At 34.4% G+C, this 26,167-nt stretch overlaps 1 protein-coding gene across 4 annotated transcripts in view; it reads left to right on the top strand.

Moving 5' to 3' along the window:
- The window catches only part of CCDC178 (coiled-coil domain containing 178), a 436,166-nt gene that overhangs the window by 163,568 nt on the left and 246,431 nt on the right, over positions 1-26,167 (top strand). For all 4 annotated transcript variants that reach the window (XM_086682702.1, XM_086682703.1, XM_086682701.1 and 1 more), the window contains 5 exons: positions 8,409-8,471; positions 9,743-9,904; positions 11,489-11,602; positions 18,227-18,372; positions 21,773-21,932. In XM_086682702.1, the coding sequence (XP_086538828.1) occupies positions 8,409-8,471; positions 9,743-9,904; positions 11,489-11,602; positions 18,227-18,372; positions 21,773-21,932 (645 nt within the window). The remainder of the gene's footprint in view (positions 1-8,408; positions 8,472-9,742; positions 9,905-11,488; positions 11,603-18,226; positions 18,373-21,772; positions 21,933-26,167) is intronic.

Raw genomic sequence — 26,167 nt, 5'->3', positions numbered from 1 at the left:
GGGTATTTTCCAATTAACTTTCTGTTACTGATTTCTAGTTTAATTCCATTGTGGTCTGACAGTAAACATTGTATGATTTCTAGTTTTTTCTAGTTTTTTAAATTTGTTTAGCAGTTCAGGGATCATTTTTAATCCTAGAAAAAGACACTCTGTTATGTCTTTATAATGTTCTAGGCCACAGTCATCTGGTCTATAACTTTATAGTTTAGAAGGTTATGTTACTGCTTGGATTCTTTTTCACATATTTATAACAACCCTTAACTCTTCTTTAGAGAAAAATCTTGGCCTTTCCTTCAAATACTATTTGTTAATATCTAAGACAAAGTTTATAAAGGACCTTAATCTGAGTAAAGTAAAAATTAAAACCTTCTAAAACACTTTCTTGGGGGTCATAACTTTTACCACTTCAGGCCTATTTAGATAATGTCCAGTTCAATTAACAGAATAAAATAGATTTAATAAGCCCAAATTTGGTTTGTACACTATACAGCTTCTATCACAATTTCAGGTGAGACTGGTGGTATTTTAAAATGGTTAGAAAATGGACATTCTGAGTATTTATGTATTTTGATTCTTGAGGATTTATGCCTATCAGTCAAATCTAAAGTGTATTACTCTTGACTTATATACAATAATTTTTATTGAATTAGGAGTTGATACTACATCCTGGACTTTTAACAAATCTTGGTAAGGGGCACCTCTGTGGCTCAGTGAGTTAAGCATCCAATTTCAGCTCAGGTCATGATCTCACAATTCATGAGTTCAAGCTCCGTGTCAGGCTCTGTCCTGACAGCTTGCAGCCAGGAGCCTGCTTTGGATTCCATGTCTCCCTCTCTGTCTGCACCTTCCCCATTTGCACTCTTTCTCTCTCTTTCAAAACTAAATAAACATTTACAAAAATTAAAAAAAAAGTTCCTAAAAGTAATGGCCAAAACTGACTACTGCTACTTGTTTTTTTAAATTAATGAAAGAGGTAGTCCTATTGTTCAAGATGGTTAAAAACCTATACACTTAAGTTATGTTAGAATTCAGAACTAGGATTAACTTTCTTGATAAAATTATATTCCTTTTCTTAATGATAATTGGGCAGTCTTTAATGTTTCGTGTTTCCTTCTGCTTTAAACGGTCCAGAAGCTCAGAATCATTTACACTATACATTGCTAGCACCGTCACTCTTCGTTACTCCTTTCTGTGTTCCAGATTTACAACTTTGATCATGTACTCTTTTACTTTTGGTTCATTGTTTTTAAGTTACTAAGATTCTTCCCTACTCTATTCAGAGATAAAATACTTTGCCAACGTGAAGGTCAAGGAAGCCATTAACTGTAATATTGGGAGTGTCCACATTAATGATGAATGTTTGCTGGGGAAAAGAGGGAAGGAAGGTACAGACAAAACAGAAATCGTGTGAAGCTATAGTAGGATTTAAGTCCCTCAAATGTTGTGTCAGGCTTCAGAAGAGTTAATTTTTCTAACACATATTTGAGGGAGTAAATACACCTAAAAATGTGATAAAAATAAAGAATTAGAGACTCAGTATTCTTGATGATGTAAAACAGTTGAGGGCAAAATAAAACTTTATTTGCCTTGCTGGGAACATAACTTCCTTCCTCATTCTACTAGTTTAGAGCCTTGTCAGAAAAAAATGTAGTATATTGGCTCATTAGAATTTTCATTTAAATCTATGAATTTTGGGGGCAACTGGATGGCTCAATCGGTTGTGTCCAACTCTTGGTTTTGGCTCAGGTCATGATCTCACTGTTCACGAGAACAAGCCCTGGATCAGGCTCTGCGCCAACTGCACAGAGCCTGCTTGGGATTCTCTCTCTCTCTCTCTCTGGCTCGCTCTCTCTCTCTCAGAATAAATAAATAAACTAAAAAAAAAATAAATCTATGATTTTTGTTTCTATTTTTTCCTCCCTTTTCTAAATGAAATGTGATTTTGTTGAAAGGGTGTGGGTTTTGGAGTCACATGTTTCTTAATTTGAATTCTGGTTCTTTATTCTGAGAATATTGAGAATATTGTGATCCCGTAAATGAGTGTAATAATACATGTATTATACCTGTGTGTGATAATATTGTATATAAAACATTTAACTTGGAGCCTGACAAATAATAAACTCTCACAAGTATTAGGGATAAACGACATAAAGAGTATTCCATAAAATGGGGCTTCCTAAACTCTTTGATAGCTGACTTACATTTAACTCTGGAGTCTATTTCCTAATAAATATATAGATTCTAAATAACACATTGAAAGTAGTAATAGCTATTTGTTGAATGTTTGATGCACCATGCTGGTCCACTTTGGAAGCCATTAATTTGTTCCCTATATTTATGCATCTGTTTCCTTTTGCCTGTTTGCTTGCTTGTTTTAAATTATACATGTAAGTAAAATCATATGGTATTTGTCCTTCTCTGACTTATTTCACTTAGCATAATGGTCTCTAGGTCCATGCATGTTGGTGCAAATGGCAAGATCTCATCATTTTTATGGCTGAGTAATATTCAGTTGTGTATATGTATACCACATCTTTATCCATTTCATCTATTGAAGGACACTGAGGTTACTTCCATTTATTGTCTATTGTAAATAATGCTTCAGAGAACATAGGGGCTTATATATCTCTTTGAATTAGTGTTTTTGTTTTATTTGGCTAGGGTTAGGGTTAGCGTAGAACTAATAAATCATATGATATTTCTATTTTTAATTTATTGAGGAACTTCCATACTGTTTTCCATAGTGGTTGCACCAATTCACATTCTAACTGACAGCATATGAGGTTTCCCTTTTCTCCATATCCTTGCCAACACTTGTTATTTCTTATCTTTTTGATAATAACCATTCTGACTGGTAGGGGGTCTCATCTCGTGGTTTTGACTTGCATTTCACTGATGATTAGTGAGGGTGAGAATCTTGAGGAAACATGTCTATAAAATATGTCTCTAAGGCTGGTGTACAGAAGATCACTTCCTATGTTTTCTTTCAGAATTTTATTGTTTTAGGTCTCACATTTAGGTCTTTAATCCATTTTGAGTTTATTTTTTGTGTCTGATGTAAGATAGTGGTTCAGGCTCATTCTTTCGCATGTAGTTGTCCAGTTTTTCCCAACAACCGTTTATTGAGGAGACTGCCTTTTCCTCATTGTATATTCTTGCCTCCTTTGTCAGGTATTAATTGACCATATAGAAGCATAGGTTTATTTATGCACTGCACTCTGTATTCTGTTCTACGGATCTATGTGTCTGTTTTTGTGTCAGTACCAAACTGTTTTGATTACTGTAGCATTGTGTTGTGTTTTGAAATCTGGGATTATGATACCTCCAGCTTTGTTCTTTGTCAAGATTGCTTTGGCTACTGAGCGCTTTTATGATTCCATACAAATTTAGGATTATTTGTTCTAGTTCTGTGAAAAACAGTGTTGATATTTTGATAAGGATTGTATTGAAATTGTAGATTAGTAACTTTGGGTAGCCTAAATATTTTAACAATATTAATTTTTCTGTGTCATGAACATGGTATATGATTTCATTTGTTTGTGTTGTTTTCACTTTCTTTCATCAGTGTCATGCAGTTTTCAGGTTATAGATCTTTCACTTCCTTGGTTAAATTTATTCCTAGGTATTTTATTCTTTTTGCTTAATTTTAAATGGGATTATTTTCTTAATTTCTTCTTCTGCTACTTTATTATTAATGTATAAAAATACAACATATCTCTCTATTATTTTGTATCCTGCAACTTTAATGAATTCATTTATTAGTTCTAATAATTTTTTGGTAGAGTATTAGGGTTCTCTCTATATATTAATATGTCATCTGCAAATAGTGACAGTTTTACTTCTTTAAATTTGAATGCTTTTTATTAGTTTTTCTTGTCTCTTTGCTACAGCTAAGATTTACATTACTATTTTGAATAAAAGTGGTAAGAATAGACATCCTTGTCTTGTTCCTGATATTAAAGGAAAAGCTTTCATTTGTTCACCATTGAGTAATATGTTAGCTATTGGTTTGTCATGTATGGCGTTTTTATGTTGAGTTATGTTCCTTCTAAACCGATTTTGTTGAGAGTTTTTAATCATGAACTGATTTTGGGTTTTTTCTATTTTTTTTTTTTTTCTGCATCTGTTGAGATGATCATATGGTTTTTATCTTTCATTTTGTTAATGTCATGTGTCACATTGATTTGTAGATATTAAACCAATATATGTAAAGACTTTATTTTTATTATTTTTTAATGTTTATTTTTGAGAGACAGAGACAGAGCATGCATGGGGGAAGGGCAGAGAGAGAGGGAGACACAGAATCTGAAGTAGGCTCCAGGCTCTGAGCTGTCAGCACAGAGCCCGACGTGGGGCTCGAACTCACAATCTGCAAGATTATGACCTGATCTGAAGTCGGAAGTTCAGCCAGCTGAGCCACCCAGGCGCCCCATGTAAAGAACTTTAAATACTAAATACATTTGCAATCTATAGTTAATTATTTCTAAAAATAAGACTTAAAGAAAATCACCAGATAATAAAGACGAACAAAGGCTACAAAGATGGCTGTTAAGGATGTTTATGATTAGTTACATAATACCAACTAGAAAATATACTCCAGGAGGACAAGAATTGTTTGTTTTGTACAACTGCATCTCAGTGCCTAGACCAGTGCTGAGAACAAAGTAGGTACTCAATACGTGTTTATGGAAAACATAAATACATAGCTAACATATAGTGGGAAAATTTTAAAAACACAAATTTTTCAGTAATAGATTTGTTGTGTAATATGAGTACAAGGATAAATTGTAAATTCATTCAGTTCTAAATTTTTAAAAATGGTGATTTTGCTTTTTTTAGTGGCTGAGAAAGATAGACTATCTATCTATCTAGGCTGACTCTACCAACGATAACAACTTGAATCCCTGGACCTAAAAAGCAATACACCAAAAAGTCACAATGCACATCCCTGGGTTTGGAGATTCAGGTTATTTTAATTTTACTTCTGTAATTTAAAAATGTTTCTCCAAAAAAACCCATTTATTTTCATAAAGAAAGAAAGGTAAAAACACAAGCACCCTTGTGTTTATTTTTAGAAAGAATCCATTTGGGCTGCTACCTGTACTTTTTGTTAGGTTCCTGGCCACAAAAGAGTGCCCTAAGAATGCAAGTCGGAGCTGCTCTGCCCCACTGATTCAGTACAACTCAGTTATTTGCAGAAATACTCAATTTTTCGTTATAACTCTTAATTTTTAATTCTTGTTTTCTCTGTTCCTGGTCTAAAATCTTATATAATAATTTGAGTTCTCCAACTTTGGTCTCAACTCCCCTCCATCACTGGAAAGCAAACTGATGCTACTTCCTTGATTCTGAGCTTATATATATTTATATTTGGTGTTTACTTCTCTTTTCTCTTTGAAAGTGGATTTCCGGACACATAGCATTAAGTGTTGCATTGCTCTTCAGTTCTTTGTCCTAGTATAAGTCTCTTCCAGTAGAATAGCTCTTTGCTGCCACCTTCTGGTTTTTGTCTGCTAAAGCCAGGCAGCAGGTCAAAGGTGACTGTTTCAATCTGGGCTCTTCTCAGCATCTGAGAATGCTCTGCCTTTTCTTTGACTTCTTTGAAGCTCTTCAAAGTGATCTTTTGATATATTTTATTCTCCAAAACCAGAATTGACTTATTTTTATGGAGGCTTTATGTCCCCAAAGCCTATATTTTTTTACTTTTTTTTTTTTTTTTTTTTTTTTACAGAGAAAGCTTGTTGACCTCTAAAGAATACAAGAATAGCAAATATAGGGAGCATCCACAGCCTTTAGGGATAAGTACCCAAAGAGCGTGAAAGAGGCTACCTTCCTCCAAAGCAGAGTAAGGTCTTACTGGAGAGAGCGTGGCTGTGTCTCAGTCGATGACCTTAAGCAGCTATCTGCCAGGTGCCAGAGAATTTGATGAAGGTTAAATGGAGTTTGAATGGAGTTTCTGGGTAGAGAACCTGGAGGGTAGGCACCATTGGTTTTCCACACACCAGCTGGCAACAATTCTACAGGAAGAAGGAGGAAACCATTGGAAACAGAACAAGGTTGTCAAGGGCCTTGCTGCAGCCTTGTAAGCCCCACCATTGCCCTCTATTGATAAAGCCTCACTTGAAGCCAGCTGGCAGAAGAAAATAGTTTACATATCCAGCCCTAGTATCTCAAATTAGTTAAGAGACTGGATTTAAAGCTAAAAGGCAATGATTAGATAAATGGCACAAATATACAGTCCACATGCAAACTTCTCTAATTCAGTTGGTTTCTATATGTAACTGAACACCATGTCTTCCATTTATCTCATAACTCTAGAGTCTCTTTTAATCTTTAGAGTCTCCTACATTAAAAAAAAATTTGCCTTTTATTGCATTAACATTTGTTGAAGAGTCTAAGCCATTTACTTTCCAGAACATCTCTCACAATGGGTTTATTTTTTTGTTCTCATTGTTAAATTCAGGTTAAACACTTTTGGCAGGACTATTACATAGTTATCATATTGTGTCAATGAAACATCACAAAGCACATGGTGAAAGTTTGTCTCATTATTAGTGATAGTAAGTTTGGTCATTTGGTTAAAGTTATGACTAATAAATTTATTTATTCTCCTGTTGTAGTATTGACCCAATTGAGTGATATGTTAAGAACATGAAATTATCTTTGTTTCCAAAAAAAATTTTTTATCCAAATTTAACATCCACTGGTAAGTCTTGGTTGAATCCATTTTTGTCAGAGGTGTGAAATGGTGAATTTCCTGGACTTCCATTCCTTTTACAATCCATCGACAATTAGAAGAACTGAAAAGTTTGGCACAGGCTGGGTTGCAGGCCATCCTCCTGAAAATGGTTTCTTCTTTCAGTTCTTATTCAGGCACTTACCTCTGCATTTCCTACCACTGCCCCTATTTCCTTAAGTCTCAGGGAAACACCTTGTCGGCCTGGTTTCACTCTCCATCCTTCACATGCTGTTCATGAGTAAGAATCTGTGTGATTATGATATTTTAATGGATCTGGAGTTTCTCATTATATGAAGAGATTTTTTAAAAACCTATTTTTGAGTTTGAAAGAACCTAAAACTTTGATAGCTTGATTACCCAACCTAGGGACCAAAAGTACTTTGTTTGTTATTTGTTAATTCATTTGTTCAATAAGTTATTTAGATGTTTTTACAGCTACTATAACTCTTTGTCATTCTCCATCCTCTCTTCTTAAACATTTTCAATGATAGTTTAATAAGTACTTTACTAAGACCATACTCTATCTCGTGTTAAATCTACAGTAATATGGATTCATTTTCCCAATACTGTTCTCAGTAGCTACGTAATCCATACTGCATAATTAAAAGGCAGCATCCCTGGTGTTGTGTGGTAATGTCAATTACAACTATGGAGCTATGGAGAGTTTAAATCTATCCAAGTAACAGAAAAAAAAATTTTTTTCTACACATTTTTTGCCTACTAAATTCCAAAGAATGATTTTTTTTTTTTTAAGAAAAAAGAAAAAAAAATATTCTGGCCAAATGGAGAATCTGATTACATTTTACAAACTTCAGACTATCAATTTTCAAAATTGAGTGTGTTCCTTCTGGAAGATGTTATTGAAAGCAAACTGATAGTTTTTAAATTTTTTTTTTTTAACGTTTATTTATTTTTGAGACAGAGAGAGACAGAGCATGAACGGGGGAGGGTCAGAGAGAGGGAGACACAGAATCTGAAACAGGCTCCAGGCTCCGAGCTGTCAGCACAGAGCCCGACACGGGGCTCGAACTCACAAACCACGAGATCATGACCTGAGCCAAAGTCGGCCGCTTAACCGACTGAGCCATCCAGGCGCCCCCAAACTGATAGTTTTTAAAAAGAGGAATTGAAGACTGTTTAGTCTCTCCTTTTTGATTACTTTGATCTTTTAGTTCAGGATTATAAAGTAACTTGAACTGAACTGAAATTCTTTTTCTTGGTCTTTTTTTTTTTTTTAATTTTTTTTTTCAACATTTATTTATTTTTGGGACAGAGAGAGACAGAGCATGAACGGGGGAGGGGCAGAGAGAGAGGGAGACACAGAATCGGAAACAGGCTCCAGGCTCTGAGCCATCAGCCCAGAGCCTGACGCGGGGCTCGAACTCACGGACCGCGAGATCGTGACCTGGCTGAAGTCGGACGCCTTTTTTTTTTTTTAATTTTTTTTTTTTTCTTGGTCTTGTATCACTTATTTTGTTTCAAATAACATCGGATTTTTTGGTTGTATGTTTGGTTGGTTGACTGTTGTTTTTTATAATACTCAATTTTTAATAAATATTTTATTCTTTATTATAATGTAAGTAAAATGTTGCTTGTGTTGTCAGTTGTCTTCAATAATATTTTCTGATATTCTATAAATAAAACCTTTCTTAAATTTGATAATATATAGGGTAGAGAAGAATTCTTGAAAAGACTTATTCGAAGTGAAGTGACTAATGGAATGATGATTCAGGTAATCCTAATTCGGTTTCAATATTTTATTCTTCCTTTAATTTGCATTGTACTTAGCATTTTAAATTTGCCTGTAATGAGGCATCTTTTCCCTACTTGGTTTGCAAGCCAGCAGTTTTCTCTCCTTAGCTGATGACAGTTGCCCTCTGTGTACGACTAGCAGAGCCTGATCATGCATAAAGAAACTGACCTCCCATACACATATCTCATTTTGTGGCTTAATGGGAATTTCTGCCAGTCTAGTAAAAGGGCAGTGAGATCTTATTCCTAAGTGTCTCCTTAGTTTGCTTTGTGATGATGTTATGTTTTCTTTACTTTTAGTGTCTTTCAATTGAATTTCTGTATTTAACACTGAAAAAACATATGTTATTTCTATATAAAAATTTTGAAATCAAATTAATATAGCTAGCAAAGTCAATTTAAAATGTCTTTATCTTCGTCTACCACCTGCATATCCTTTGGAACCCAGGTTGTCTGTTTTGATCTTTGACATGTTTCTAGAATGGCTCCCCTTCAGAGATACATGAATACTTGAAGTTCTAAAAATAAAATCAAGAGGCAAAACAGTCCAAAACAGTGTTATTGTATACACTTATTTGAGATTATCTGCACCTCTGGTCTTCTTTGAAATGAACACAAATTTTGTGATTTCTTCTGTTAGAAAATTTGGCATTTTCAGACATATAAAAGCAGTGTTTCTCCGCTTCTCTATGCTGAAAATGCCAAATTTCCTGATTTATTTTTCTTTCTATGTATATGTATGTTCAATAATTCCATAATTTTCTAGCCCTTTTAGCTTAGTATTTTGTCATTAACTTCTTGTCCATTGGTTTTACTGGGTTTTAGTTTGCCAGAATTACATATATTTCAATATTTGTTGTTAGTGTGCTTTTTAACCTTATTATCTTCCAATACTTACATAAGAATGTTTGATTTTTATTATCTATATTAATTGTCTCTCATTTTTGAATAATACCTACATTGTTTAAATATGGTATATTCATACCTATTTTTTGTGGTGGCATAATTTTTTTTAAATTTTCAAATAACAACAAATATTATTGCCTGACACAAGACTGAGACTCAATAAATGTTTACTTTTTTTAAGTTTTTAATTCCAGTTAGCAGGCAGTGTTATATTAGTTTCAGGTGTGCAATATAGTGACTCAACAATTCCATACATCACCTGGTGCTCATCACAACAAGTTCACTCCTTATCCCATGTTTAGGTGATTGATAACTTAATGAATTCTTTAAAATTTTTGCTGGCAGAAAAAATTGTATTCCATTCAAGAAGAACAGATCCTTGAGAGACAGGATCTTATGGAAAAGAAAGCAATGTACACCCTAGCACTGGCGGAACTAGAGACGCCGCTGCTTGAACTAGAAGAAGATGCCGCAAAAATCAGAACTGCCCACAAAGAGCATGCTGACGTAAGCACTTACAATTAATCCAGAAGCTAATTTCCAGGAGTGTTGAGGTCGATAAATCGTATATGTGATCTTACATTATTATTTGGAATATTATGATTTCACATAGGAAGACATAAAAGCATGAACAAAATGAGTATTTTATGACCACACAGCTGATCTATAGTGGAACCAAATGGCAAGACTATTGATGCTATTACCTGGGCCCCCATACTCTATCTTAAAGTGTACCTAGGAAAAGCAGTTTTCAAACAGATGAGTAGTGATTTTTCTTTTGTGATTGCCCACTATGTTAAATTTAATTCAAAGTCTTCACTGCCTGTTAATAAAATGCTGAAGCTATGTTTACTCAAATATAAAATCTAATGCATCTTGACATTTTTATGGTAAATTTTTGATGTATGTGGAAGAAGTTGAGACACATAGGATGAAAAATAAAGCAAATGTCGATAAAATATTTTCAAAACAACAAGTTTATGGCAGTTACTGATACTACTAGCCCTTCCCAAAGAAAAATTTAGTAGAAAAATATGTATGCATCCTGTCATTAGTCTTTTGGAGAAGTAGAGGGTGTGGTGAGAGTTATATATTCTTGTCCTTAGGTGCAGGGAGGACATACATACATTCGTTTGGGCCATTTTAGCAACAGAATTTTTTTCTTTGCAAATGATGATGTAATTTAATAATTTATTAAAATGGCCTTTAATAATTTTCAGTTTTTTTAATTAAAAAAACTTTATGATTTGTAAAATGTTCCCATTTTGAAAGTTTATTTCGATCTTCAAAGCCTCCCTGTGAAATAGCCAAGACAGAGCTTACCTGTGTTGTGGGCTTGAGAAAACTAGGGCCTAAATGCACGAAGCAGCTTGTACAAGGCCATAAAACATGGCAACAACAAATTCTGAGTATACTACTATATTCAGGGCTCTTAATTGCTTATCCTAGAGCTCATGTAATGAATATATAACCAGTACTAACACCTAGTGAGATAGATGATTTTAATAATGGCTCCTCCTTACATTAGTGATGGAAATTTATTAATTGCTTCAAAAGCCTCAGTATAATCATCTGAGCATAATGAATTCCTAAAAAGATTAATGACTTTTATTCCCCCTTATTTTATAATAGCCATTGTTTTTTTTCCTCATCTTATAGTTCAGTAATCATTTTTGTTTTTATTATATTTTAATAGTTTATAAACTATAAGAACTATGAATTTAACACAGACTCTTGGAAATAGCAAGTTTTTATGCACTTTTGGTAATGATCGCTGATAATTGGTATTTGGAGTTTTAATTTTGGTTAAAATTTTCAAATATGGTGAAAACTTATAATTTCTATGTGAGTTTATTAGTTTTTGTTATTTAGCTAAAATTTATTAGATTTTTGGTTTTATCTGCTAATTCAAGTGGAATATTGGGATGTGGATATCATAGTATATTTTTGTTATTTGTGTGTGGTGGTCCTTTCCCTTTCTACCAAAATACATATTGTTACTATTAAAATGGTCATTTGGGAACTACTTGGTCTAAACCAGGGTAGTTGGATTGTAACTGCTGCATATCTTAATTTCTGAATGTCTTCTAGACATTAAATGATATAATTGAGAAAAGAGAAAATGTTAAAAAAAATGTGGAAAGAACAAAGAAAAATTTGAGAAAAAAAGGGAAGAAAACTCGTGATGCAATAATAGAAACTGAGGTAAGAAATTTAATACCAAAAAAATTTATGAATTTCCAACATCTTTATGTCAATGAAAACTATTCAAGCAATTTATTTTAGGTGGATACCTCTCATTTCTAATTGGTTGCACTAAGTTTCTATATGCATACACACACACTCACACATACACACAGAGTGTATCTTCATTTTTTTCTCTTTTATAGTGTTTTTCCCACTGTACTAGTGCACCCTCCTGTTAACCTTTCCTACAAAGTAGAGGTAGGGATTTCTGTATTGTACCAGATAGTACCATGTTTCTAGAGATGAGACCAATCTACAGACTGAAACATTTGTTAATATCCGACAACTCAATTTTACCCTCACGCCATTGTAAAGGCAGCATGGTCATATATCAAAAGGCTTCAGGGCTTTTTCCAAATCAGAAATATTTGCTCCCTGGGCACCTGGGTGGTTCAGTTGGTTATGCATCTGATTTCGGCTCAGGTCTTGATCTCGCAGTTTGTGAGTTCGAGCCCCGCATCAGGTTCTGTGCTGACAGCTTGCTCAGAGCCTGAAGTCTGCTCTGGATTCTGTCTCCCTCTCACTCTGCCCCTATCCCGCTCACACTCTCTCTGTCTCTCTCAAAAATAAATAAGCATTAAAAAAAAAAATGAAAGAAATATTTGCTCCCTGAAAATCCTCATCTCCAGTATTCTGTCTTTATAAAATCACTGGATATGGGGAAGTGGAGATAGTCCACTATCTTCAACTTGCTATCCTCTGAATATATTTTTAAGGTAGCACCAATTGGATTTGTTGGTGGACAGCATGTTGGCTATTAGATAGAGGTGTAATCATATGTTTTTAAAAAATTTTTTTTAACATTTATTCATTTTTGAGAGAGACAGAACAAGAGCAGGAAGGGACAGAGAGAGAAGGAGACACAGAATCTGAAGCAGGCTCAGGCTCTGAGCTGTCAGCATGGAGCCCGACGCGGGGCTCGAACCCACAAACCAAACCATGAGATCATGGCCTGAGCTGAAGTTGGACACATAACCGACTGGGCCACACGGGCACCCCTGTGTAATCATAATATTTTTAAAATGTTTGTATTAGGCCACAAAATAAATATTAAAAATTTACCAAGGAATATAATAATACTAGCAACAATAACTCCAACAACAGATACTGATATTTTTCAATTCTCTATATCCAGACGTTATTTAAAATGCTCAGATATATTAACTCATTTCAACTTCATAATAACTCTACAAAGATTATGCTATTATTATCTCCATTCTACAGTTGAAGAATCTAATGCCTTGTTTTTTAATGAACTTGTTCAGTTTCACACATCTTGTTAATGGTGCAGTCGAGATTCACTAAATCTGGCATTGGCACCAGAATCTATGCTCTTAACCATTACATTATTCTGATCTGCTCATACAGGTTACTTTTGTTGAATATAATGAAGTAAAATTAGAACTCTAACAAAAAAAAATTGCAGCAAAAAGAAAACATTTGTATAGATCACTGGAAATATGTTTTTAGAAAATTTTTTTAACTTTATTTTTAGAGAGAGAGAGAAAACAAGTGGGGGAGGAGCAGAGAGAAGAGAGAGGGAGAGAGAATCCCAAGCAGGCTCCACCCTGTCAGCTCAGAACCCCATGCAGGACTCAAGTTCACAAACCGTGAGATCATGACCTGAGCTGAAATCAAGAGTCATACACTTAACTGACTAAGTCACCCAGGTACCCCTCTGGGCATATTTTTTAAATTACATTTTTTCCCCATTATTTGCTTCTGTGTTAAGGAATATTCAGAAATATAACTTACCATTTATTTATAAATGACTGATGATAAACCATAGAGCAAAATTTATGGAGCAGGTCAGGGTAATACTTTAGTATTACCAATAAATTATTTTGGTAAGAAAAACTTAAAGTGCTTAGCATATCTATGTGAACAAAAAGAGGATAAAAACAGCCATGGGAAAAACTAACAGAGAAATAATTATATATAGTAATGAAAGAAAGAATGCTGCTTTGCATAGCAGTTTGTTTTAAAATTTGGATGAAGTATATAATTTATTTATAAAATGCAAATAATGAAAACTGAGTCAAGAGGAAGAATCACAACAAGAGTAGAATGATAATTATAGAATAAATGTCATTTGTCTAGACCACTAGTGGCAAGAACAAGCCCAGGTACTTTACAGGTATCCCTACAAAGACCAGATACAGACCATAACAAAGTATGGAGACCTTCTGAATTCATTCTGTAATAATGTAATTCTGAAACTGTAACTGAAAAAGATTAGCATGAAAAAGAATTCTATAGGTGATCTCATTTATGAACACAGATGACAAAACCTTAAATATATCAGTGCGTTGAGGTTTTACAGTGTGATTTAAAAGCATGTATTATGCAAGTTAAGATTCTTTTGAAGAATGTGAAGATGAGTCAGCATAAAGAAATGTACAGCTGATACTTGAACAGTGCAGGATTTAGCGGTGCCGGCCCCCACATAGTTGAAAATCCACATGTAACTTTTGACTCCCCCAGAACTTAACTACTAATAGCCTACTGTTGACTGGAAGCTTTAAAGATAACAAACAGTTGATTAACATATATTTTTGTATGCTACAGATATTATATTCTATATTATTATATTAAAGTAGAATAGACTAAAGAAAATCATAAGGAAGAAAAAATATATTTACAATAGTGTGCTGTTAAAACTCTGCATGTAAGTGGGTCTGCATAGTTCAAACCTGTGCTGTTCAAGGATCAGCTGTACTAATATAATTCAGTACATTTACAGAAATGAAAGACAACCCAAAATATTTGATAAAACACCATAGCCACCAATGATTTTTTTTTTTAATTTTTTTTTTCAACGTTTATTTATTTTTGGGACAGAGAGAGACAGAGCATGAACGGGGGAGGGGCAGAGAGAGAGGGAGACACAGAATCGGAAACAGGCTCCAGGCTCTGAGCCATCAGCCCAGAGCCCGACGCGGGGCTCGAACTCACTGACCGCGAGATCGTGACCTGGCTGAAGTCGGACGCTTAACCGACTGCGCCACCCAGGCGACCCCACCAATGATTTTCAAAAAGACCTTCAACTACCTAGAAACAGAATGAAAACATTCTGACCTTGATTGTGTGTTATAGTGTGTGTCTACCAGTATTTTTTAGAAAATGTTATACTCCATGATGAAACATTAAAAGTATTTCCTTTAAACTCAGGATCAAAAACATTCCAATAAGCTCCTACTACTCAGCACACTTCTGTTACTGATCACAAGTTACTTGTAACACATCACAAAACCTAAAACCTGTGTGTTGAGCAGTACAGTTGAAAGCTACCACAGTTCTCATGTCCACATCTGAATACTGGTTTCAAAAATACTAACTAAAAATTGCCAAAAGTGGTATGTCTTACAAATAACAGATTTCAATGAAGAATATGGCTGAACACTTTCTTTGTGCTCAGTGTTATCCAAGGTACTAGGAGTTCAAGTGCTAGAGAAGAAGGGTTAATTTTCTTTTATTTGTCCTTCAACTTAGTTTGCCTTTCCAGTTATTATTGAACACTTGAGATATATTAAACATTGTTGGAATTTGCTGGAGTTGAGGAGGTAAAAGGAGAACTTTGTTCACTCAAGAAGCACATTATCTTTTTGGGGAGTAGACAAGGACGCAGAGAGCATTAATACTCTGCGAGCAAAGCTATGACAGCGGTATAATGAGGTGGGAGAGTGTCATGGAGGAGGAAACTGAGCTGTGAACTGAGGGATCTGGGGAAAGTTTTTCAGGGGAGGTTATTACTCACAGAGCAAATGGAGGTTAAGTACTTGCATTGCCATATGTTGTAGGGAACAGAGATGATATACACACAAAGCCTAAAAGAATGAAAAACGATTGGCAGTGGAGGTATTCAACAAATGGTTTCCATTATTATTGTTATATAATTTTTAAATGGATGAAGAAATGAGGTAAGGCATTTTAGAAACAGATGCTATGTTTGCAAAGGAAAGATATCATGGAATAGTGCTGTGTGTTTGTGGAATTGTAGGTAGTTTGGTATGACCAGAAAGTAGGGTACCTATTATAGGAATGAAAAGAGATGAAGCCAGTGAGATGGGTGATCCCTGGATGAAGAAACACCTTCTGTACCATGCTGCTGTGGAACCCCAGACTGTAATTCAAATATTTAATAGCATTTATTAAGTACTCTTATGCTGATAGGTATACAAAATATACTGTAGACCCTATTTTTATCTTCTAAGAACTTAAATTCTAAGACAGATAATTTTTAAGACAAATAATCTTTTACTGTGCATAAACATTTCAATCATGGCCAAGCTAAACGTGGGCCATTACTGAATTTTTACTATTTTCACCCCCATTTAAATCGTAGACATAGAATATACACTTATTACATTTAGATAATTTAAAAATACATTTATTAAATCTTACTTAAAATATAATCTGAAATTAATAATTTAGAATATGAATATAATCTTTATTTAATTTTTAAGTTTATGTATTTTGAGAGAGAGAGAGAGGAAGTGCGAGTGGGGGAAGGGCAGAGAGAGAATCCTAAACAGGCTCTCTGCACTCAGCACAGACCCCAGTGTGAGGCTTGAACTCATAAACTGTGAGATCATGACCTGAGCCAAAGTTGGACTCTCAAGTGTCTGAGCCACCCAGGCGCCTCTATAATATTTATTACCTGATATCTTTTAAATATGTGGCTGGAAATGACAGTATTTGAGAAAAATAAGCCGAAGGATGGTCAGATTCTAAATGTACTTTTTTTATGCCTCTATTCCCATTTACTCTGGTGGCACTTCAGCATTTATCAATAGACTTACAAATGGCTCTTGGGGTCCCCAGCCTTTTTTGAACTGGAGATGCTCAAATTTGTACCCCTGATTGACATAGAGCATCTAAAAGCTTCCTTCTACTCAGCTCCTTATAGTGCTGTTTCTTCTCTTTTTTGATGCCGTGGAGGGGGATATGCTGTTCACATGTACCAAAGCCTCACTGATGGTACCTATTAAAGTGCCAAAATACTGTTTTTGCTTTTCACTGCTGTCTGCAGGAAGCACACTCTTGCTTTCCTTTGGTATAGAATCCTCTGACACCGCCTTCAGCATTGCTGAATTGGCTGGTTTGGTCTCAGTTGTAGATACCATTGCTTCTGAGGTCTTCTTAGTTTCCTACAAGAATCCTCATTCAAGATTAAGGCATGAATTATGGAATCTGACTTAAAAGTCAAGTTTAGTGATGGCATGCTGTACTCACAGTTGCCCATCCTCTTCAGCTTCTGAATACTTAATTTACTCCATACTTATGTATCTCTTCACACTTTTTTGAGGTGTTGACTTTTCTCCTAGTAATAATATAATATCCTGTTGGGTCTCATTGAAGAATCCTAGTCATTCATCTTTCAACCGTATTCAGGTATTGAAAATAAACCAAAAACCAACCAACCAACCAACCAACCAACACCCTCATTCCAGAACTTTCAGAAAAAAGAAAAAAAAAAGGGAGGATATGGAAATTCAAACACAGTACCCAGTGTTGAAAGTCGTGGACAAACAGTGGGTAGGAAAATAAATATAAAAGATTAGCCTTTCTTCTTGAAATCTGTAAGAGCAGAGAAAGAATCAGGGAGCATATGGGGGAAAATGGAGGAAAATAGGAGCAAAGGGAGCAGTTGAAATCTGTGAAATCAGTTGGGGGAGAGTAGCACTAATTAGAAGCAATGCCAGATGTAGGGAACAACATTCTGTAAGTCAGTCATCCAGTCAGTAAATCATTAAGTCAATATAAACACCAACAGTCATAAAGGGATCATGCAAAAAATAGATGGAAGATAAAATCTTCAGTCTGGAATTGTACAGGCCAGCCTTGGGGAAATGTATTAAATACCAACTTCTTGTGTTTGAATGATCAGGACAATGTGTATTCTTGCCTACCTTCAATGTACACGTTTGAAAAACAGTAACCACATGTTTGCATTTTGAAAGGACGTGCCTTTAAGGTGTGCATGTATGTGGGCGTGTAGAGGGACAGACAAGTTAGTGCAAGGGAGAGAGGGGAAAATGGAGAGAGAGGAAAAGAGATGGGGGCAGAGAGACTGTATACTTCTAACCCATCTTTTAGAAAATCACATCAGGTGTTAACTATGAAGAAGGGAAGGTAAAGCTAAGTTGTTGATTATGTTGATAAGAAGTTACTGCTTGCTTTTGATTGTTCACATGGCCAAATGTAATTGTATCCTTAAGTTGCCAGGATATGAAAATTCTAGTATTTAAAATAAAACTTTCTGGGGTGCCTGGGTGGCTCAGTCAGTTAAGCCTCTGACTTTGGCTCAGGTCATAATTTCATGGTTTGTGGATTCGAGCCCCTCATCAGGCTCTGTGCTGACAGCTCGGAGCCTGGAGCCTGTTTCAGATTGTGTGTGTGTGTGTCTCTCTCTATCTCTCTCTCTCTCTCTCTCTCTCTCTCTCTCTCTCTCTCTGGCCCTTGCCCGCTAACACTCTGTCTCTCTCTCTCTCTCTCTCTCTCTCTCTCTCAAAGATCAATAAACATTAAAAAAATAATAATAACAAAATAAAATAAAACATTCTTGAATTTGTTTTTCAGGAAAAACGCTCAATGATTTTTAAAGAAATAAAGACCACTAAAAGTAAAACAGTTATTTATCATGCAAAAATAGATCAATTGAATAAGGACTTAAAAGAAAAGGAGAAGGAAAAGAATATTTTGGCTCAGACACTTGAGCAATTAAAGTAAGTATTTAAGTGTTATAAAATATTAAATGTTCAATATATTATTTATAAAAGAGATATGATCAGATTTCCATATTTAAGATTTGTTCTTAAAATGATCCATAATTTGCCATCATTATTTGATGTGGAATAAACATGTAATATTTGATAATTTTGGCTTAAGAACATAAATTGCATTCATTTTTTATTACTCTGATGGGTTTATTCTTATTTGAGTAACTGCAAATATTTATTCTTTCCAAGTAGAAGAACTTTTCTTAATTATGAAATTAATCTTTCCCACTAATTTCAATATTTCTCACTCACATGACATGGTTAATAATATATGGTTTTTCACCCAACACTTTTGGTAAGTTTTAAGGTAAGCCTTTAGAAATAGATATTCTATAAAACCTCATGTAATTTTTTCATATTTATTATAAAAATCTCTTATGCAGTCCCTTCATTAGTCAGGGGCATATATGACAAGGGTTAGTAAGGTCTTTCACTTAGAGAATGACCATAGTCTAAGATCCTTCAGTGTTTCCATAGACCCTTACTTAGAACTTGCATACTCTTCCTTTATCCCTTTTTGTTCTTATTTTCTATTTTATAATACATTGAGAACAGAGCTTGCAGGACTACTGGAAGAATATACATTAGTCACGTTTAGGAATTATAGTTTGATTTAAGTATAATAAGGCTAACATAGCATTAGCAAAATCACAGCCCTTGAGGGATAAAATGTCATGAAAACAGTTGCGCACAGCTTGATTATCATACACTCTAATAGAATCAGGGCATGCTCTCAACAAGGATTTATTTAGCTATTACTATAGGGTAAAAACATATTCAAAATGATCATACAGATTTATCTGAAAAACATTAAATTATATTCAGTATATCATGTAAGAAGGCAAGGAAATATGCTGTTTATTTTGAAAGATATTTATCCACATCATTTAACGTCTGTACAAATATGCTGAGGTTCAATGGTGTAAGCTTAAATTTTCTTAATTCTCATTGAACTTGTAAAGATTTAGTTTAGGAGCTGGTGAATTTCCTTTCTTCAGAATTCTTACCATTTCAGTCCTAACATTTTCGTCTGTTCTGTGGCTAGATTATATTGCCCTTGGGACAAGATTGGTCACCATGTCCCAGTGAATCAGTTCCCTCTCTAAACTTGACAAAAGTCTGCCTTCTCACAGGAAAAGGAGAAAAAGAATAGCTGAAGCTGTGACATTATTGACAGATCTATAGTTAACAATAATGATGGATAATGTCAAGTAATATTTAAAGTTACCATTAATTGACCTCTCAACGTACCACATACTCTGTGGGCAGTCTGTGTTCTTTATCTGACCCAGTTCTCACAACAAATCTTTAAATTATATAATAACATTCTTAGAAGAATACTGAGGAAACAAGCTGAGGGAAATTAGTTGACTGCCGTAACATTGTACAGCTAATTAGTGGTAGAACCAGCTCTGGTTTAGGTCCATCTTATTCCAAAGTGGTGCTCTTACGGCTATGCACGTTGACTCCCTAAACTAGGATTGGAAAGGAAGATTATTGCAGATAAACTGTATTAGCAATAGTCTACTGGTACTTTCAGTAGGTGACTGTATCAAGCTAATCATTCTTTATTGAGAACTTACAGTGTGCCTAGTGCCAGACACCGAGAAGGACAAAGAAATGACAAATGAGAAAGAGAACCTTCAAGTATCTAAAGATAATTTAGCAACACAAGCTTGCATGTGCAAAACTACTAAAATATGGTGATAAGAATAATAACAAAGCTATCCTTGGCTCTAATTTTTACACCTGTTTCTTAATTAGGATGTGAAAGGATTTAAACCAGACCCATAGGACCTCAGAGTTTATTCCTTTTATCACTGGGAGAAAGGAAACAGTATTTTCATGCATAGATATACATATAATCATAATGTATGCATTTGTGTATGTGCCTATATGTGTATGTGTGTATATATATGTATATATACATATATGTATATATCTACATATATGTATGTATATATGTATACATATATACATATGTATATACACATGCATATATAAATACATATATGTATATGTGTGTATATGTATATATACATATACATGTATATATGTATGTATTTACATATGTATGTATGTATACATATACATATATGTGTATATATACACATATACATATATATGTACATATGTACATATACATATATATGTATATGTATATTTATAATTAACTAAATGCTCTGTTGAATATAATCCAGTCTCAAAATACTTAGTGTACGGAACAAAGTATATGTGGTCAATATATAGTGATATTTGTTGGGAGCAACTGTGGGAGTATTTTGGTTCTGGTCATACTAGCTCTTTCCTGTGTGAATTTCCCCAGTATTCTATGTTCCATAATGTCAAGGGTTGTTGTTGTATTAAATGAGGTATTATATTCAAAGCACTTTAACATTTCAGTCCCTCAAAAACTTTAGTCCTGCTGCTATTTTAGCTAACTGTGCAGAGGATTCAGTTTTCTATACCAGCAGAGATAAAAACAACTGTGGGTAACGTAAGACTGTGTGGAGCTTTTGCAGCTGCTTATTCTGTATTCTGCGTTACTGATCAACTCTGGCAATTATTTCTAAAGCATATTTGTTTTGCAGTATTGTATTAACCACTTTTTGATGCTTTTTCTACTTATATTGTTCCTTATTTAAAGAAAAATCACTTAATCTCTCTGTCAGTATATACTTAGTTGCAAAGGACAAAATGCACACACACACACACACACACACACACACACAGAACACATTCTCACAACAGCTTAAACTAAACAATAGGGAAATGTGTCATATTATAGAACAGGGGCTCTTAGGCAGGGTCAGCTGCAGGGTTGGTGATCCAGGAGATCAACACTAGGTACTCAGTTTTTTCTCTCTCCTCTATGCCCATTGTCTTCAGGTTTGAAAACATGACTCACTCACATTTAGTGGATGGGAGCCTTTTGTACATGGAATTAGGTCCTTGCCTTTCGTCTTATTAGGCTATATTAATACATATCTTCATTCCTCAATAATCAGCCACATGCTAGTCTAATCTAATTATACTTAATCTAATTAGAATGTATTTTTGGGGTTATATGCTGCATGGAGGAGGGGTTCTTTTGGAGAGGCATGCTGGGTAGGCAACCAAGAAAATCCACTAAATTTCTCTAGAGATTTTCTCTAGAGATTTTCTCCCAACTGGATCATTTAGAAGTAGCTCTATGGAGATAGGCCTGTGTAAAAGATTAGGGATCTTTCCAAAGCCCTTCAGCTTTAAGACTTTTAAATACTGGCTCTTTAAAACTGAATCACAAATGCATTTCAGAAAATAAAATATGAATTGGTCAGTGGCAAATACAATTCTTTCTTCATAGGAACCACTATATAACTACAAAATATAAAAAGGAATATGCACAAGCTGTGTTTGATCAGCTCGTAAGTGAGAAAAAAACCTGTGAAGAGAGACTCTATGAAGAAGAACAGAGATACAGAACACTCATTACCATGAGGCAAAAAACTCTGGCAGATATTAAAGTGAGTATTATTTTTGGACTGTCTTAAAATGAAGGAAATGTAGTGATAGTTAAACTAGCAGGTAGTTTGAAGCACTCGTTTTTCATATTGAAGTGGTAATGATGTTCAAATTTTAAAAATGAATCCGTTAGTGCAATCAATGTAATTTCTTATTTTTTCTTCTAAGTAATTACAATATATTCATATACCATATTGTGCTTTTTAATGCATTTTATGTGCACTCTCATTGTGTCATTGTACAAATATTCCTTGACTTGCGAGTAGGTTATATTCTGATAAACTCATCGTGAGTTGAAAATATTGTTGTCAAAAATGCATTTAATATACCTAACCTCCCAGCATCATAACTTAGCCTAGCCTACCTGAAATGTGCTCAGAACCCTTACATTAGCCTACAGTTGGGCAAAATCATCTAACACAAAGCCTATTTTATAGTAAAGTGTTGGATATCTCATGTAATTTATTGAATACGGTACTGACAGTGAAAAACAGAATGGTTGTGTGGGGAAAGACTGACTGTTAAGTGTATCAGTTGTTTACTCTCAGGATCACATGGCTGACTGGGGGCTGGGGTTTGCTGTCCCTGCCCAATATCACGAGACAGTATCCTACCCCAAATCACTAGCCTGGGAAACAATCAAAATTCAAAATTCTCAGTATGGTTTGTCCTGAATGCATATTGCTTTTGCACCAATGTAAAATAAAAAAAATTATAAGTGGAACCATTGTAAGTCAGGGACCTTCTGTACCTCACTTTATTTTGAAGTCTACTGGTATAAAAGTACAATTTATATTTATTCTAGAGCCATTATTACGCCTTTAATAGGAGATGTGGGGATAGTTACATTTTATTTCTGAATGAACACACTTTGATTGTTTACCAACCACTTTTTTGAAAAAGGAGAATATTTCATGCTCTTTTCCTTTAGAAAAGTTTTCCATAGATTTTAATTGCCCTGTAAACTTGGAAACAGAAATCATATGATACATATTTTTGGATCTGAAGTTTAAGTTTTCTAAAGCTATTCATACTAATTTTTTTATATAGAATATGAGTAAATGGTACACATTTAATTAAGGGATTCCTCTCCTATTTTATATTTTGGATTAGTTTCTGATACATTTAATTATAATAATGAATGCCGTGACTTTTTCAATATATTTATAAACATGGCTAATTTTTAAGAGGCCAAATGGTAAATTACTTCTGAAAAATCATTCTACTGCATCTTATTACAACTATTTCTGCAAAACTTTTAAAGATATATTTACTATCACAATATACTTTTTAAAGCTATTTTTGGTCCTGATATTAATATATCCAATTATTATATATATCCATATACTCAATTACTTTTTACATTTCAAAGAAATTATCTAAACCATTTTTAAAAATTAGAGCAAATATACATTAAGCAAGTATGTCAGTGAATGCACATACCATCTTTCATGTTATTTCTGTGATCCTCCCTGTAGAAAACTATTAATAAAAGAACAATACAGGGCACCTGAGTGGCTCAGTCAGTTGAGCATCCAACTTCAGCTCAGGTCATGATCTCGCTGTTTGTGGGTTCAAGCCCAGCATCAAGCTCTGTGCTGACAGCGTGGAGCCTGCTTGGGATTCTGGGTTTCCCATTCTCTCTGCCCCTCCCCTGCTTGTACTCTGTCTCTCTCTTTTAAAAATAAAAACATTTTAAAAACAAATAAAAAATAAAAGGACAATAGAGGTGCCTGGGTGGCTCAGTCTGTTGAGTGACCAACTCTTGTTTGCAGCTCAGGTCAGGATCTCACTGTTCGTGGGATTGAGCCCCATGTCAGGCTCTGTGCTGGCAGCACGGAGCCTGCTTGGGATACTTTCTCTCTCTGCCCCTCCCTCTCCCCCACTTACTCTTTCTCTCTCTGAAAATAAATAAGTAAGCTTAAAAAAAGAATAATAGTTTTATTAACAGTAGTGTTAAGTAATATTCTTCCATTTTAAATAATGACCTTTACATAGAAAAAGAGTATTTTAGGGGGAGGGGGCCTAACAATATGAAAATAATTGGTGCCATCTAGTGGCAATAAATGATGCCTTCTTTTGGAGAAGTTCCTGAAACATTGATGGCTAAATCTCAAGATTTGTGATGTATGAATGGACTAGGGAGGCTTAGATGTAAATGCACCCCTCAGAAAGAGAAGGCTTAAGTTATTTACTGATTTAAGCATCATTCCCCACCTCATATTTTATCACAGCAGTAGAATTAGCTGTTTGAATTCAACCACATTTTCCAATCGTCCTAGTGCTGAGAACACAGTGGGATCTCAATAATCATTTATTGACTGGCATTTCAGCACTTTAATGGAACAATAATAATTAGTGAAATGGCAAAATATGGTCAGCAGGAGAGAGACAAAGAAAAAATCCTGTATAACTAGCCTCTCAGAAATTGAGATTTGTATTTTTTTTCATCCAAAATCTTGTCTCTGCCTTCGCATTCCGAAATGCACCTACCTCCACCCACTTGTCACATCACCTGGCGTTGTGTTTTGTTCTTAGCACCAATCTTTCTCTGACCTTGTTTTGTTCATTCATTTTTGTTTGTTTGTTGTCTGCCTGCATCTTGCAATACTAATGTATTGTCAGTGAGATTTTCTGCCACATTCTTCTCTGTATCCTATAAGCTCAGAATTATGCCTGGCACAAGGGAGGCACTCAATGAATACTCATTGAATGACTGAATGAATAAATGGATGAACATATGCTTTTTTGGTAATTTTGCTGTCCACATGCATGATAATGCCTGAAAGCAGGAGCATTTCAGGGACATTTTCCATACTGCGCCAGCCTGATACTTTAGTTGAATACTCATGCTGCATGCAAGAGCTGATTTCTCCCTTTCTTTCTCTTTCTCATTCTCTCTTTTTCTCCTTGATAATTCATGAGACATTTGCCATCTAGTCTTTCCTTGTAGGTGAAATGGTTAAATTCTCTATTGCTTTCTAGCAATTAAGGATTCTGATAAATATCTGAATAATACTTCTTAAATAATCTTAAATTTATATGAAATTGCCTCTTATCAACTCTCAGATAGTTCTTTGTTATGCATTTGCCATATGTGATCAGAAGCATAGAGTTTGAACATGCCTAGTTTAGAAATTGATATATCTTACATTAGTGACACTATGATTCTGATCAGTTATTGGCATTAAATAGTGGAAAGAATGTGATTCTTCACAGAAAACTATTCTCATCCCTATTTAGAAATTGGATGAAGTAAAAATTTGTAAACATGTGTGTAATATGAAGCATTCCTAAAAAGAAACAAGTTTTATTAGGCATGATTATAAATACAGTATTACTAATCTGGGGCCCCTCTGGGCAAAAGAATTGATCACAATTATGGATCATCTGAAGAAATCATTTAATAAAAGCATATAAAATCCACAGTAGAATTAACTGGGGATGTAAGAAAACATGCCATAGAATTAGAACTACAAACAGACAATAAAATGGTTTAAGAAAAAAATTATATACAAACTTCAGATAGAATACAATGTGGTTCTGGAGTTAAATTCAACCTTTTTTGGTTTATATAGTTCCATATCAGATATAGTTAAATGAAAGATATTTTAATGTTAAATGGAGTTTTAACTGCCTATAGTTTGCAAATACAATTAAGATGAAAATGTCAGTATATCATACCCATCAAAGTACTATAGCTCTCGCTACTGATCTTCCTTTTTGTTACTAGAAAGATCCAAACAAAACTGGAGTTTCAGGTTATTTTAATCTTTAATTTTAATTTTAATCTATTATTAGCCGTCCTCTGAAGTCCCACTGCTTTTCTATGTCAGTGCCTTTCTCTAGTGATTTTTCTATAATCTTGCTCTCCTTTCTATAATTTAGGGTATGATATGAGAAGGGTATAATGGTCTATATTGGATCATTGGCAGAGAGACCAGTTTCCAAATTGAATTCTATAAGACACAATCCCCTAATACTTTGTAGAGTTTATCAGTTTTTATTTCACCTCATATTTTTTACTCTCAGGAAATATTTACAGCAGTCCCATATTTGGCTATTAAATCACTTCTTGACCCTTTCATGTGGAAAATTCTTAGCTTAATACAGAGGCAGTGATTCATTGCCTCATTAGACAGCCAGGTACAGAAATAGTACAAATAAGAAGCAAATTTAATCTCTGAGATAATTTTAAAGATTACTACAGTTTAAAAAATTATTCTCCTAGTTTCCA

The sequence above is a fragment of the Puma concolor genome, chromosome D3, assembly GCF_028749965.1.
Source record: "Puma concolor isolate L17-30 chromosome D3, mPumCon1.1.hap2, whole genome shotgun sequence".
NCBI lineage: Eukaryota > Metazoa > Chordata > Mammalia > Carnivora > Felidae > Puma > Puma concolor.
The sequence above is the reverse complement of the archived record's forward strand: the minus strand, read 5'-3'. Positions and strand labels throughout refer to the sequence as shown.